The 15,227-nt window shown below is 34.0% G+C and overlaps 1 protein-coding gene across 6 annotated transcripts in view; it reads left to right on the top strand.

Annotated features, from left to right (window-relative positions):
- LOC108748736 (myb-like protein AA) overlaps nucleotides 1–15,227 on the top strand; it is a 91,597-nt gene that overhangs the window by 36,929 nt on the left and 39,441 nt on the right. For 2 of the 6 annotated variants that reach the window (XM_018487039.1, XM_018487037.1), the window contains exon 1: nucleotides 12,510–12,735. The exons of 3 other annotated variants lie outside the window; for them this stretch is intronic. In XM_018487039.1, coding sequence (XP_018342541.1) covers nucleotides 12,568–12,735 — 168 coding nt within the window. In that variant the 5' untranslated portion in view covers nucleotides 12,510–12,567. Of the gene's footprint in view, nucleotides 1–12,509; nucleotides 12,736–15,227 lie in introns of those variants that run through there. One more of the 6 variants, XM_018487038.1, reaches the window with a different exon arrangement.

The following is a 15,227-nucleotide window of genomic DNA, read 5'->3' as shown; positions in this document are numbered from 1 at the left end:
ATTAATTGTTACTACAGACTATTTCTTTCTTTTTGAATCAAATGTATATCGTATTCATTGACTACAACAACATAACAACGACATAACTCAATAAACAAAGTTTTCTAGAAAATAAATTTCATTGTTTCAAATCATAAAAATTTTGTAATATTAACTTTGAAATATAATATAATTTTGGTGTAATAATAGAGTGTAGAGGAATAAAAGTATCTATATGTATATAATAGTTCATTTAAAGTATGCTTTTTCTTTTCTTCTTTTTATTTTCTTTTCTTCTTTTTCTGCAAGCAATTAAAAATAACAATTCTTGAGTTATGTCGTTAATGTAGTAAATGAACGATACGTTATCGAGTATATTTTATTACTTTGTTTTCAAATTCTTATAGCAGAACAATATATACTAAAAATTGATATATACGTAGACAAAGCGATACACTTACGTGCACTACTTGAATATTAATTGTTATATCGCGTAATATTTTTGATATAGTATTAATTATTAATTTTCCCATATATTATTAATTAATGTTTATAATAAATAATATTAATTATTGATATATAATAAACACACACACACACACACACACAGAATACATAACGAAAAGTTGACATCGCGCAACTATAGCCGAATTCTGCTTCGAGAGAGAAAGCTAAATCACGTCGCGCTGGATAATTAATTCGCATCACTTGTTTGGGCAAAATGCATGTGTATGTTTGCCTCGCACGCACAGCATTAATATATTACACTACCGTCTTTCACGAGACTAAAAACATTTGTATCGTACGCACGATTAGAGAACAACAAAGGTATGCAATTAACACGAAAACGAAGGACACTTGCCCGCGGCGTTCTTCTCGAGGAAATTCCCCGATGTGCCCGCTCAGATTATGTTGTTTTAAAGCAGCTTACTTTTGTTTAATCCCTTGTTTGAATTATCACCTTTTTTGTCGCGAACTCGCCCCATGTACAAACAATGTTTTACAGCTTTTATCTGTTAAAACTGTGAGATGAGAAAAACCTGTCGTATTTTTATGACCCGCGGAATGTGTTGATTTACTTACTTAATTCAACTTTGTTTTGAATTATTTCTGTACCTGAGAAAGAAAAAAGCGTGAGCGAAATTTACAGTAAAAATTATATATAGTAAATCCCAAATAATTCATATTATCGTTTAGTAGCACATCGACAAACACCTGTATTAGCAGTGTAGCTCTTCTTTACGGCGAAATGATGCATGAAAAATGTCTTCATTGAATTTATGGAGATCACGCTATCGCGGAAATGTTTTTCGCATTTAGCATTTTAAACGCTGAATATCTGGATTCTCGTAATTTTTCCACAATCCGGAATTCCGAGAAGGAAAAAGATAATACACGAGATATTTAAAAACTTTTTTCCCTTTATAAGTTCGAACTTAGCAATATCAAGTACTTGAATCTTTTCTCGCAAGAGAAAAAAGAAGTTATCTCTCTCAAGAGGTACGGCATCTACTTCAGGAACTTGAGATATTTAAGAAGAGTGAAAAAAAGTGAAAAAGGGAATGAGAGAAAAAAGACTGTAATAAATGTTGTAATAGTGGCAGCGTCACGAGGTTGATAATCATGGCGATCGTAGCAATTATAATAATGATGATACCAACGAATAAGAAGACGGTAATGATATCCAAAAAGGGAATTGATACAAAAAATTGAATTGCTCAAACTATGAATTACAAATGTATTGATAATTCTGTTATTTACGTTGCACTTCTTTTCTCGTTATCCCATGTGGAGACGATTTGAAATGAATTCCAAAGAGGAAAAGTAATTTTGCAGAGTCGCCACAAAACTAGAAATCAGTGAAAAGCGCGAAATTGTCTGGAAAATTGAAATTCTTGGCTTTAAAGGAATTTAATATGCGTACATCACCTACGCAGAGTATTTCGGAATACTTATACCAACTTGATAATTAAACGCGTGCAGCGTTAATAGTAATTTGCATTGTTATCTGTTAAATTGACTCCTTCAGTGAAATATTCCACGGTTTTCCAAGTGTGGATATGAGAATGTTTAAAAAATTCGAAATGTCGAAAGCGTCAGAAAATCAGTAAAATTCTGTCTGGGAATCAGAGAGAGAAGTTTTAGCAAGTGTGAGAGGAATTTATGGTAACTCTAGTTTTGACTAAAATACAGTATTCCGTCCGCGCTGTGTGCGTACGGCAGCGATAACGGGGTTTAGAGCCGGCCGCGAGGCAGCAGGGGTGGTACGCCGTGCTGCGCGATACGCGGCGCGGCGCGGCGCGGCCTCTTCGGCCACGCAGTTCGTCGACGAGCGTCGCACCGTGTGTTCGCGTGCTGCGTGTCTCTTCTCTCTCCGCTAATTCTCACATCGTTCCGTAAAGTTTGGCAGTTCGCGTTGACACTAATTGCGTTTGGTATCAAACGCAAAAGCCGCAAGCCAGAACTAATCTGATCGCGCGACTCTTTCGCACGTCTCCATAGACGGACGTTTTATTTATTTATTTTTTTTTTTTTTCGCGTTCCGCGGGGACAGATTAAATTTTATCTGACGGCCCAGCGAGAGAATCTCTTATGTTTTTTTTGTCCCGCGATCGATAATAGGCCGGCTTGCCGAGAGTGTTCGGAGTCCGTGTGTTTGGAACGCCGCGATTTTCTAGACGCTCCAGCGCTCCACGCGTGTCGATCGTGTTGTCAATAAAAATCTTTATATCAACGAGAACGTTATTCCGCTGTGCTCCATTAATTCAAACGAAATCGCAAGCTGTCTTCATGATTTTACGTCACTTTTTGCGAAATATAGATTTAACTTTCGAATTTCAAGTTCATCGACTCCGCGCAGACTTCGTATGAACGTATTACTATAAGTGAGTAACGATGCACTTTTATCAGTTGCAACAAGGAAATTGCAACGATAAAATAGGCAAAATTCGTTGTAATTTACTTTCTACTGGATCTCGTTACATAACGGGGTACTTAAATTTATTTTCAATGACGTAACTAAGATTGTGTTTCTGGCATCTCTAGAAATTGAGAATCTAAAATCTGAGAAAGAAAAATATAAGAAAAATTTACTTGCTTGTCTTTTGCTTGCATTTATTTCATTCGCCTTTTCATTTTGTTTGTTTATTAGAGAATTAAAAAATTTAATACGTATTTAATGTAGCATCTAGTGCTCAATTATGAAATAATTCAATTTTCTTAACGTTATTTGACCTCTTTATTCTTCGTTCTTTCTATGTGAAACGAATTTGAAAAGCTTGGAAGCTGCTACTACTTGTACTCTCACAACTAGTCAGTAGGATAACTTTATTATTTTTTAAGATATTGCCCCTACAAAAAAAGTTGTGAAAGAGTTATTACAGTTGTTTGTATTAAAAATAGAGAGAGAGAGAGAGAGAGAGAGAGAGAGAGAGATGCAATTATTTAACTGTTTAATTCCTAAGACTTTAATTTAGACTTAAAAAGATAAATAAAAGTTACTACTCGTTAGATTAAGAAAATATTAACGTAACATTGGATCCTACATGTACAAAGTTGAGAGGAAATTAAGCGTATGTTTAATTTTTAAGAATTTTGAAATTTAATTTTTGATTTATATACTGATATTAATATTTTGATTGCCATGTCACTCGCCATATCCGCGTAAATTTTCACAAAAGTCCCGTCATTCATTTAGAGATGGCGGTTTTATTTTTCCCGATTAAAAATAATTTTACTAATTATTTAAGACATTAAAGAAAGAATAAATAAATTTTTTTTAAAGAACACAAAGTATTAAAATAATTGATCACAAAGCCTTTCATAAATATAAAGCACTCCTACAAATTAACGTAAATGTTTCATATCTAACAAACAATAAGAAAGTTTTGATAGAAAATAATGTTAATTTTCATAACACGTTCATAATACTTTGTTAATTTTTCTTTGAATTATATTATTGTCTTTTTCAAGAAAATGCAATAAATTAAACTTTATACTTATGGCCAAGGCTTAATATTTATTAAGTTCAATACTAAAATCAGGCAATCAAATTTAAATCGATTTTTAGCCATTAAAAACAATTTTTTTAAGCAGTAATTAATTTTATTTTGTAAGTTTAGAAGCAATTCTTTAGCGTAATTCGCTCACTCGACGATTTATTTGCTAGAGTTTTCAACAAATAAATTGTATCATTGTTACAGCAAACCTTTCAATTTCGATGTTTGTATGAATTATGCATCAAATCACATTTTACGTGTATAATCTACATGCAGATGTAAATTACTGTCACATTCGTTTCCACACATTGATGCTCAGCTCGGGATTACACTACTTCAAATCGTGTTACCGTGCGGTAGACAGCTCTCGCAAGCTTGATGCAGAACTTCGAATTGTATCATCGAAATAACTTTACCAAGTTCGATAGAGTTACGATTCTCGCAAAGTATATCTTCGCTTACCTGCTACACCGTATAATAGTACTTATCATTATATGCATGAGTACGTACTTATTGCAGATCGACCGCGCGCACGTTAATACACTATTTGAAGCAATTAAGGTATCTTTCCTTTGAACGATATTCCTCAGATAGAAATAAATTTCTTCTGGTGATTAAAAGAGTTGAAGCACTCTGTTTATATAAACGAGCTTATTGAAAATCAAGCTTGCATAAAAAAGAGAAATTTTTTAAATATTGAATATCTATTGAATATAAAATGAATTTTTAGTAGTATAGTTTATAAATTTTATACGAGAAACAATTTATTTCCTTTTATATTTCCTTTTATATTTATTGGAAAAAAATTGCATGTATCTTTTTGTTTTATGAACGTTATTATAATCCAACACAGTTGACGGATTTAAAACTTTAAGTAACTCATTAGTAGTCGGCGCATTAAAATTTGTCTATGAAAAGAACGGAAACGCGGAATGACTAGAGAACTGGAAATTTTCGGAGCTTCCGAAACTCCGTCATTGAATTAAGCTCCAAATTGTATCCGCGTTCGCGTACTCCGTCGGAATTGGAAGTCAAACTGACATCCGCGGAAACGAAACTGAAACGCATAGCCGCGTTCGGAGATTATATTTCCGGAGTTCGTCCGTTCGAGGAGTACACCTTGAATCACGATACGTACAACTTTGATGAGCCAGGAAATAGAGACGAGACAAGTTAGTCTCCCTGCGGAGTACGCCGCCTCTGAGGAGAAATCGTGTCAGACGATTTTACACGATACAAAATTCACTGTTCTTTGTACGCGACAATTTCATTTTGTTATGCATATTTTGCACGCTAAAAGAGGAAATTCTGTGACAAAAAGACATGCTTATGTTGAGAATTTTAGACGATTAATTTCGAGTTTTTTTTTTTTGTTATATTCTCATATAAATAATTTAAAAATTATTATTTATTATTTTCAGAGACATAGTATGTACCTATAAAATTAAAAATATACAACGTGAGATAGTAAAATGATATCAATATTAATAATGTACAATCAGGAAACTTATATAAAATTAAGAATAATATTTTTTGATAAATATTATTATTTATAAGAATAAAATAGAGTGTTATGTATGTACAAAATACAATATAAGTTAAATGGAAAAATTTTTATATTTACGGATATACAATAGAAAAGACCTTTACGCTTTTATGTAATATTATCGTTGCAGCTGTTACGGATATTTCAAAAGCAGAGGAAAAATTTTCAAAACCGCGTTACGTGTACCTTTAACTCAACTCTTTTTTTTTATTTTACTTTTTTAAACGTGTCAATCTAGAGAGAATGTTTAGAATATTTGTCGGAAATATTTTTTGAGGAGAATATACAGGGTGTTAGTTAAGTATGTTGCCATACTTAACAGAGCGATTTTTTGGTTTATTTCAAATAAAAAAGTCCATGTGTCCTAAATGGCTTAGTTTCTGAAATAAAAAAATTTGTAATATTTAATCGTGTAATATTTATAAAAACGTAATATTTAAACTGTTTATTTGAAAGATATACCGCTTAAAAAACCTAGTCAAAAACGGAAAAACACAAATAGGCTTTAGTTCTTCTGATAAAATAAATTAGATAGATTGTTGAAAATATCCACCTTGCGTTATGATACATCCATCGAGCCTTCTTTTCAAAGATTGACGTACACGCTCAAAGGTACCAAGTGTGTTACGTATTGCCTCGCATGAAGCAACTATTCGATTCCTCAAATCATTCTTATTATCAATTGGGATGGTATAAACCAATGATTTCAAATGTCCCCCAAGGAAATAATCCAAAGGATTTAAATCTGGTGATCTAGTAGGCTTTGACTTTGACTTTGTCACTTTGTTTACGGTTGTGCGAATGTTGTAACTCACGTGAAGTAAGGCATATTTATGCAGGAAGATATCTCCAATGCAATTTACCGTTTCGTCAAACATTTGCGAACATTCACCTGTATTTCGGAAACTAAGCCGTTTAAAACACATGTTTATATGGATTTTTTTACTTGAAGTAAACCAAAGAATCGTTCTGTTGAGTATAGTATACATACTTAACTAACATCCTATATATTATATTACGGAGCATTGTAAAGAAGATGGGAAATTTAGTTATAACTTTTAATAAACTATATAAGTTCTCTATGTAATAAAATGTATGAATTCTGTCACTCGTGATCTTTGAAATTTTTACATTTTGTAAATGAGATTTAAAAACAGAATATCTCTTAACGTTTTCACGGAAAGAATCGCTGAGGTGATGATAATGGCGCATAAGAAGTGGTCGTTGAATCTGATTTTCTTGTTTAGTCTTGCTCCGTCGCCACGGGGTACGTCCTTGTAAGCGTACCGCTGCCGCAAAATTACCGTTCCTTCTCTCCTTGCTTCTTCGACTTCCATGTGCAACAGACGAATCGTAAATTCCACGGTCGACAGCCAAGATGCTCGAAAGACCCACTTCGTTCGTGCCGGTCTAATTCATTCTGAGTCGACAAGGTATACATATAGCCGACGACGGAGTGCGAATACCACGAATTGCATTTTCAATTAAAAACCCGTTTACCATCTTGCTCGTCAGTTTGCTCTACTAACGCCTGGCTCGCTAACATTTTACTAATTTACATCAGGTTTCTTCGGCGGGACGTCACAGATCACAGTATTAAGACGTTGCGTATGAAACGTTATACTTATACCAATATACAGAACGATTTTGCTGAAATATTTTAAAATTTAGATTGATACAGATCTGAAAACAATTTATTATTTTATATTTAATATAATTTTATATAATTTTATGTATAATGGATCATTAAAATAATTATGTAGAAAATTCAAGCATAGTGAGCAATGCGGCAACAAATTTTGACATTCCACAGTAATCAGCTTGAGTATCCTGTAGAATTATTTTGATAATTCAGATATTTCAAGATTTCAGGTAATTTTTAATTCTCACCGTTAAATTTGTTTAATTCGATCAAAGTGAGATTGCAAGAACAATTTCTCTCGGCGAAATGAGAAAAGCGCAACCAAATCTTTCCAGTAAAGTACATCTTCTTCGGGAATTATATGAAAATTATACAGAAAGAATAATTTTACTACTATCTAAAAATGTATCTATAGATACAAATCTAATTTAAAATAATTTTATTAAAATAATTATGTAGGACACTCAAATTGATTGCGAGAGTGTCTCTTTGTCAAAAACTTTTGTAGCATTGTCCATCATGGGTAAGATTTTTAATTAATTTAATAGTTTAACAAATTATTTTCGGATTTATATCTAGATAGCTAAATTTTTAGATATTTTAGTAAAATCATTCTTTCCGTGAAGATTACATGAAAAGGATAATTTTGCTGAAGTATCTAAAAGTATATCTAAATACAAATCTAAAATAATTGCGTTATCAAAATAATTATGTGGAATCCTCAAATTAATTGCTAGAATGTCACAACTTTTTGCAGATATTAGCTTATTGTGATTAAAATTCTTATGTTTATATTAATTTGATGGACCAACAAAATTATTTTCAGATTTATATCTAGTTAAATTTTTAGATACTTTCTTAAAATTGTTTTTTCTGCGTAGGAATAAGATAATTTTACATACAAGATCTCCCATTCAGCACGACTCGCTTATTTACTGGCTTTGTGCACTAGCTGATGTTATATACGCTGGCTGCGCTTTTCTCTAGGTTTTTAACTTTAATCTCATCTATTATGCCGCGGCACGTGTGTACGTGTGTTTTATCGTAGTATGAAAATTGACAGAATGCGACATAAGCCGCATCTGTACCGCATAATAATCAGGCTCGATAAAAACCTGTTGAATTCAGTTCTGTGACGAAATTATTCATGCGTCTTCATATATGTAGAAAAATATTGTAGCAAGAGAGAAAAGATGTTATTCTATCAAACTTTCAAACCGAGGGAGGGTCGATTCTAAGTGGATCAAAGAAATACGCGGATGAAAACTAGTTCAGCGACTTTCTGAGAACTGTCTCATGCAATTTACTCTCGCGGTCCCTTTCTTTCATTAAGTCAATTCAGGCCGCTCGGTTGGACCTTACACACGTCTAAATTTCGATTATCTCTCGCCATGCCTCGGGAAAACCGACTTGGCCGACGTTTTCGCGAATTACGCCGAAATCTAATTTGTGCACCTCGCTATCCGGGCTTTGCATGCCAAATTGGATAGCCATCAACGCGCGCTGTCGCGTAAAACCGTCGTCGGGTACGAGAGACGTGGCCACGCGGCAAGGCGTGTTCTCTTATTTCCATAAATTGATATGCACTTCTGCTCGCTCTGTGTACGAGTTGTCGCGCCGTACCGCGCCGTGCTGTGCCCGTAAACGCGGCAACTCGTTTAACCGTCTTGCGAGATGCACGTTATGTATGTACGGTGCTCCGTTTATATCTAAAGAGAATATTCGGTCGCTCGAATAAATTTTTTCAGTCGGGAGAGAGAGGGAGTGCAAGAAAAAAAAAAGAAAAAGGACACGACATACGTAAACTCGGTTCTATATTAATATTTTACATGAGAAAAAGGAACACTATGGACATATGTAAGCATATGTGTACTAAAGTACAATCTGCATGTAGAATATTTTCACGAAAAGAACGGTTTTGATGATTTATCTACAAATTTAATTAGATACCGGTCTGAAAATAAATTTTGTTGGACCATCATTATGTTAAAACGTGCTGAAGCTGAAATATCAAATTTTTTTGTAGCATTATTTATCATGCTTGAGTTTTCTACACAAATATTTTGATGGTTTAATAAAATAATAATGTTCAGATCTATATCTGGCTAAATTTTTAGATATTTCAATAAAATTATTCTGGATAACTTTATATCTCTTTTTAAATGCTGAAAAATGTGTCAAGTATTTTGGGAGAATGTATGTATTTTCTAAAGAATTTTTAGGTTTATTTTTTGTATTATATTTTAATTATTAATACTCTGAAATTAAAATTCGTATGTTCTCATGTGATCGTACGTTCGATGCTTTCGTAAACTGATAAACATACTTCGAAGCATTTGTGTACTTTGAGTTGAAGATTAGGATCACGACTCTCTCTATTTTATTTAGTACATTATTCTTAGCTATGAGATCGAGTGAAAATAGAGTGAAAATAGATTCGCGCGCGATTCTTAACCGGGTGAAAACTTGATTAATACTTATCGGAACCTCCATTGACGCGCTGCTATTATTAACCCATTTGAATTATATTCGGATGTCTTTGCTCTAAATATTGAAAAATTTTAAGAATTGTAATTTGATGAAAAATATGGATCAATTATATTATTAAATAATATGTTAATTAAAAACATATAATATATAACACATATCTGTATTTTAATAATATAATGTTTTCTTAAATATTAACAAAAACTGTCGTGAACCATGAAACTAAATGGCGCTTTTATAGCATGCTTCTGTTGTATAGTAAATTGTAAATTTGGAGTAACGGATAAAAAGTTCAATTTAACAGGAATTTTGATGAAATTTTAATAGCCTTTGTCTCGAAATTTTGTCCGTGGCTCTCAGCGAAGCAATGTGAACGTAACTTCATTCTTCAGGCTCCTAAGATAGAGCCCATTATCATGCCTTATATTCCTACTTTACAAACGAGGAGCGAGAGAATTATCGGGTCACGAGGCGAGGCATGGCGCCAAGAGACGCAGGCGTCCCTCTGTTCCTCGGTGTCGAACTTGACGAAATGCCGAATCGTAATATTGAAAAGATTTCGAATTTCTAGCGCAGCCAAAACCGCTTCCAACGCGGCTCATTTTTCATCCGACATCTTTTGCGGAAAAAAGCCCATAAATTCAGCCTTATATCGATTTTGTGCGTCAGCTCATTTCTTTTATAAAGAAAACGAGAAAGTTGCAAATTATTTGATGTTGAATATTGAGGAGAATGAATATCGAGGGAGAAAAAAAGCTCAGATCAGCCTATAGCTCTGATGACCAAAATAACTACAAGTTCCTTTGTAATACATTCTGTCTATAGAAAAGGTGTCCTACTTTTCTATCTGATCACGATTGAGAATGGCAGGTGTCCTCTAGCTATGAAGTCAATCTTTAATGATAATAAAATACGAATAGTTTTTGTAGTTAAAAACGATGAAGTTGGCGAGTTATTTTTTAATTACAAGCGATGAAATTGTTCCCTTGCGTTCTTGAGTAAACTTCAAGTAATCTTCACCTTTTTACTTTGATAAGATTTTAATTTAAGCATTAGTTTCCAAAGTACATGACATTAAAACTTGAAAACTAGTAAAAGTTCCGAAATTTCCTGTTCTATCGCGATAGTTCCTTTAAAGAAAAATTAAATTGTTGTAAATGATTATATTAAAATTTTATCATTTGATAAATGCTGGTAAATACTTTCAATATTTTATTACAAACAATCAATTTAAAATTAGCACATTTATAAAAGTCCGGATATACATGTTTTTATGTGCCATTTTGCTAAGTAATTGTACGCTTTATTTCATATAAAGCTTATGTGGAGATACATAAAGTGTGTAATGTGAAGATGGAAAATTAATGGTATATCTGTATCTTTATCTGTCCGGTATAGTTTTGCATGTTACGTGCATTATGGGCCATTCGATACACTGCCGTCCTGAATCTTTAAAGCGCTACGTGTCGATTCGTGTCAAGTGACTTATAAATGGAAAGCAACGTACTACGTACACTCGCACATCGTTCAATAGCGGATTTATCGATAGATGGTCACTGAGGACCTTTAAATCTCGAAGGATTCCCACAAATTATTCTGCGGATCTACAATGTTCTATAAGATGAAAGATGAGCGTCGCGTTAACATTTTAGCCGAGAGGATGTTGTGACTTAAAAAAAAAAATTTAACAAGACTTATCAATATCTACACGGAAAGAACAATTTTGTCGTTTAAGCAAAATTTGCTATTCAAGCAAAAATTTAGTTATTAGATAATCTGAAAATATTTTTATTGAACTATCAAAATAATTATGTAAGACGTTCAAAATGGTTGCTAGAATGTTAAAAATTTTTTTGCAATATTGCTCATCATGTTTAAGCGGCTTTTACAGTTATTTTGACAATCCAACAAAATTATTTTTATATCTGTGTCTAACTAAATTTTTTGATACTCCAATAGAATTGTTCTTCATGTATTAATAATTGTTCTCAATTTCAAAAGAAAAGATATGACGTATTATTATAACAAGACAATATTAATTCATGAAAATTATTAAAATTATTAAAACATGAATAAAATGTAATTTGATGAGGTTTTAAATAAAAAAATTACAAAGACTTACAAAGACTTTATAATGTAACGTGAAATATTACTGTTTAAATTATTTTCCTTTTTCAATTAACGAATTAATAGCGTTATGATAAATTCTGTAGTATTATATCGAGCACACACACAGAATAGCAGATAATATTCATTTACTTTGAGTAAATATCGTGTTATTGCCGGTACGTCACTCACCAATCGCTAATTACAAAGCATACCTTCAATTATAGGATTAAATTAACGATGTTAAATAAATGCAAATTCCTAGAGGTGGCGAAAAATAACGAGGTCAATGACAAGAGATAATATTCTTAAATTCTTTTCTTCTAACAATTTTTCCATTTTAATATGAATATTATTTTTCAATTAAGATGAGCTTTAGATAAGACAAATTTATTGATAAAATTTGTAATTTATATTTTCTCTTACAAATACACATACAGCATCCCTAATGTAAAATAAAGAGATTTACTTTTTTTATTTCTAGTCAACAAATTTTTTTTTTTCCGAGAATTAAGAAAAATCCTCCATATTTTGCAGAGGTTTGTGGTCTCGAAATTTATTCTGGGACAAATATTTTGGGGAATATTATCCTAATAAAACAATATGAGACCTTGCGATTTTGTTATCGCGACGCGACACAGTTTCTTTTTCAAAGTCGTCGTTATCACCGTATCATATCTGTGAGAGTGTGCGAAGGGGAATAAACGAGAAACACATTTCCGACAAGGTTGGTTTTTGCGTTAACGTAAATCGTATAGAGGCAAAACTCGAGCGTGCGGTTTTGCGGGCTGGTTCATGCCACTGCAAGGATGCTGGCGTGCGTCTATCCGCGAGAAAACTTCGAGGTGAAAACCGTGGCGGTAAAGCTGCATCACGGAAAATCCAAGAGGAAGTCCAAGTCCGTCCCAGCGAAGGAAAAACTTCCTTCAAACGCCACAGAGACGGAATGCAACAACGGCGAGCAAGTAAGTAGCGAGGTAAGGTTTTACTCGGTGCACTTTGCTGTCTCTCGCTTTTCGCTCCGCCAACGCGAAGAGACTCTGCACTTATATGAATAAATACTTAGGAGTTGGGAATTAAATCGTACTAGAATCGTGATTATAGAAACGCATGTCGAGAGAACAAATCGAATTTAACGATATTTTATTAGTTATTCATCGAAAAATGTTAACTCTGTTATAGTCTAGTTGAAAGTGACGCTGCGATAAAGTTGAACGAGAAACCCATTTATATGTTATAACGTTATATTTCAAACATATGCATTAATTTCGTGCGTCGTTAAAAGCTTTATCATTTAAAAAGTTTTAGTTATCCAGTCTTAATTAAAACGCACGCATGCCTGAAATATTCTACTTTTATAAGGATGATCGAATAAATATTATGGAAAATTGTTCCATTGAATTCTCCGTATTTACATTTTTATCAGTGTACCGTATGTTCTCGCTTAAGCGAGTGTAATCACCATAATTGCAGGCTTGCTCTTTCTCCGCTTAAGCTCTAGCCATTGTACTTTCTACACTTACGTTTTCTTACTTTCCTTTGCGAAGCATTAGCTTATACTATATTTATTTCCTTTTAATCAGGAAGTGGAGAAGGATGCAGCTAGAGAGGAGAGAGCAGGCCTTGTTAGTTTCATTTGTGACTTCATTCATATAGTCCATTAATTTTCTCTCTCTTCTGTCTCTTTCCCTTTCTAACGGACTATAATGTTGTAGAATGTCAATTTTCACATTATTTAAATATCTCGAGAAGTCGTGAAATATTTCCGCCTCAACTCGAAATCTACAAAGAGACTGCAAGTGGAAATTGTATTAAACCCTGTAATCGTAATTGAAAAAGCTCCGAGTCAGAAATACGAATTAATTATACACTTTTATTTTTCACATTTAATTATACACTTTTATTTTTTTTATCTTTTACACAGCGATGACGAGTCGCACTTTCATTAATTTCACGAATGAATGCGCCGAAAAAAAAGAAAGAGAATACCAACTCAAAGCCGGCGCGGCGCCTCGCCGAAACGAACAAACTGCCGATTACGGCTTCTTCCGCGCTACCTGTTTTCAGGCTCCTCGAAATTAATTTTGCAGGCGGATAGTCTAGGCGGATCATCCCTCGGGGATTATCCGCTTCTACAAGAATCCGCGCCTCTATGAGAAATTTCTTTTTCGTTTACGTGTTCCCTCAAGAGAACATCTTTTCGCAACTTTCCCGCCCATTCACGCACGGGAACGAATTCTTGGCTGGTTATCGGCTGTAGAGATTACCTCTTTTTCCTTCTTATATTTCTCTCTTTCCAAGAAGATGGCCGGATCAATTGAGGACTCGGCGTGAAAGGATTGCAACCACCGATACTCTCTTGCAGCAAGCGCAATTATCTTTTGTCGAAAGTATCCTCGAAGATAAATGGATAAAGGAAATGTGAAGAATGTACTTTGTAAAAATTAGATGTTCTCGAGAAAAGTAGCATTTTTCAAGACTTTTATTTCTAATTATTATTATACTTTTTTTACATCAAACTTTTAACGATAAGTATAAGGATAAAAAAATATTGGAGCCTACAAAATATTAATACTTTTTTGTGTTAATTTTAACATTTTTGCATCTCAGAAAGTCCGCTGTGCGTTTTTAAGTTAAAATTAACGCTTTTATTTTTTTACAGTGTGAGTTATGAATTTGAACGTGTAAAGCGCACAATTGATAAACTGCAAGCGTTTGTTAAAAAATACATGTACTGAAACACGTGTGAAGCGTGAAACGTGACGGGTATGACCCAGAAAACTCTGAGCGTTCGTTTTTACAGGTTAAAGTAGCATAATGTATGTATCTCCTAGACTGATATATGTATCATAACGGGAATGGCGGGATAATGAAATTGAATGGGATCGGAGGCGAGTCGTTCGTTCTGCCGGCGGAGCCGCCGGGAAATGGCTCCCTTTTCATTTCTCTTGGCGATCGCGCGATACGTCCAACGCAGCTCCGCCGCGTTTCGTTCGCCATTCTCAACCGCGTTCGCGCAGCTAGCCTGCCTCGAAACAATTAACTGTCACGCGAGTGAGAATGAAAAGAGGCAGAAGCTGGAACGACGGGACCTTCGCCGAAGGCGTCCGTATTATCTTCTCCGTTCAACGGACGCGTCGTTATTGTGCCGAGCAGTGCGATACTTTCGCTGTAACTGCCGCTTCGAGACCGCTTGATTCGCACTGGAAGACGTGGTCCACGCGAAGGATTGTGTCACTGCTAAGATTAATTTAACAATAACATATTGTCCAGAGTTATCAATATATATGTATATACAGGTCTGTACTCGCGCCGGATACTCAGCCGGAACTTCAATCGACAGACATTCTGATCCTCGTTATTCGTTACTTGAATTATACACGAGGCTTCAGAATCCGCTTTGAATCCGCGGGATAACTTTGAATACGGTTAAATTGTCTTGAGAGTTAAGGTGAAGAAGCGAAATTCG

The sequence above is a fragment of the Trachymyrmex septentrionalis genome, unplaced genomic scaffold, assembly GCF_001594115.1.
Source record: "Trachymyrmex septentrionalis isolate Tsep2-gDNA-1 unplaced genomic scaffold, Tsep1.0 scaffold24, whole genome shotgun sequence".
Taxonomy (NCBI): Eukaryota; Metazoa; Arthropoda; class Insecta; order Hymenoptera; family Formicidae; genus Trachymyrmex; species Trachymyrmex septentrionalis.
Note: the sequence above shows the minus strand (reverse complement) of the source record. Positions and strands in the feature narration are given on the sequence as shown.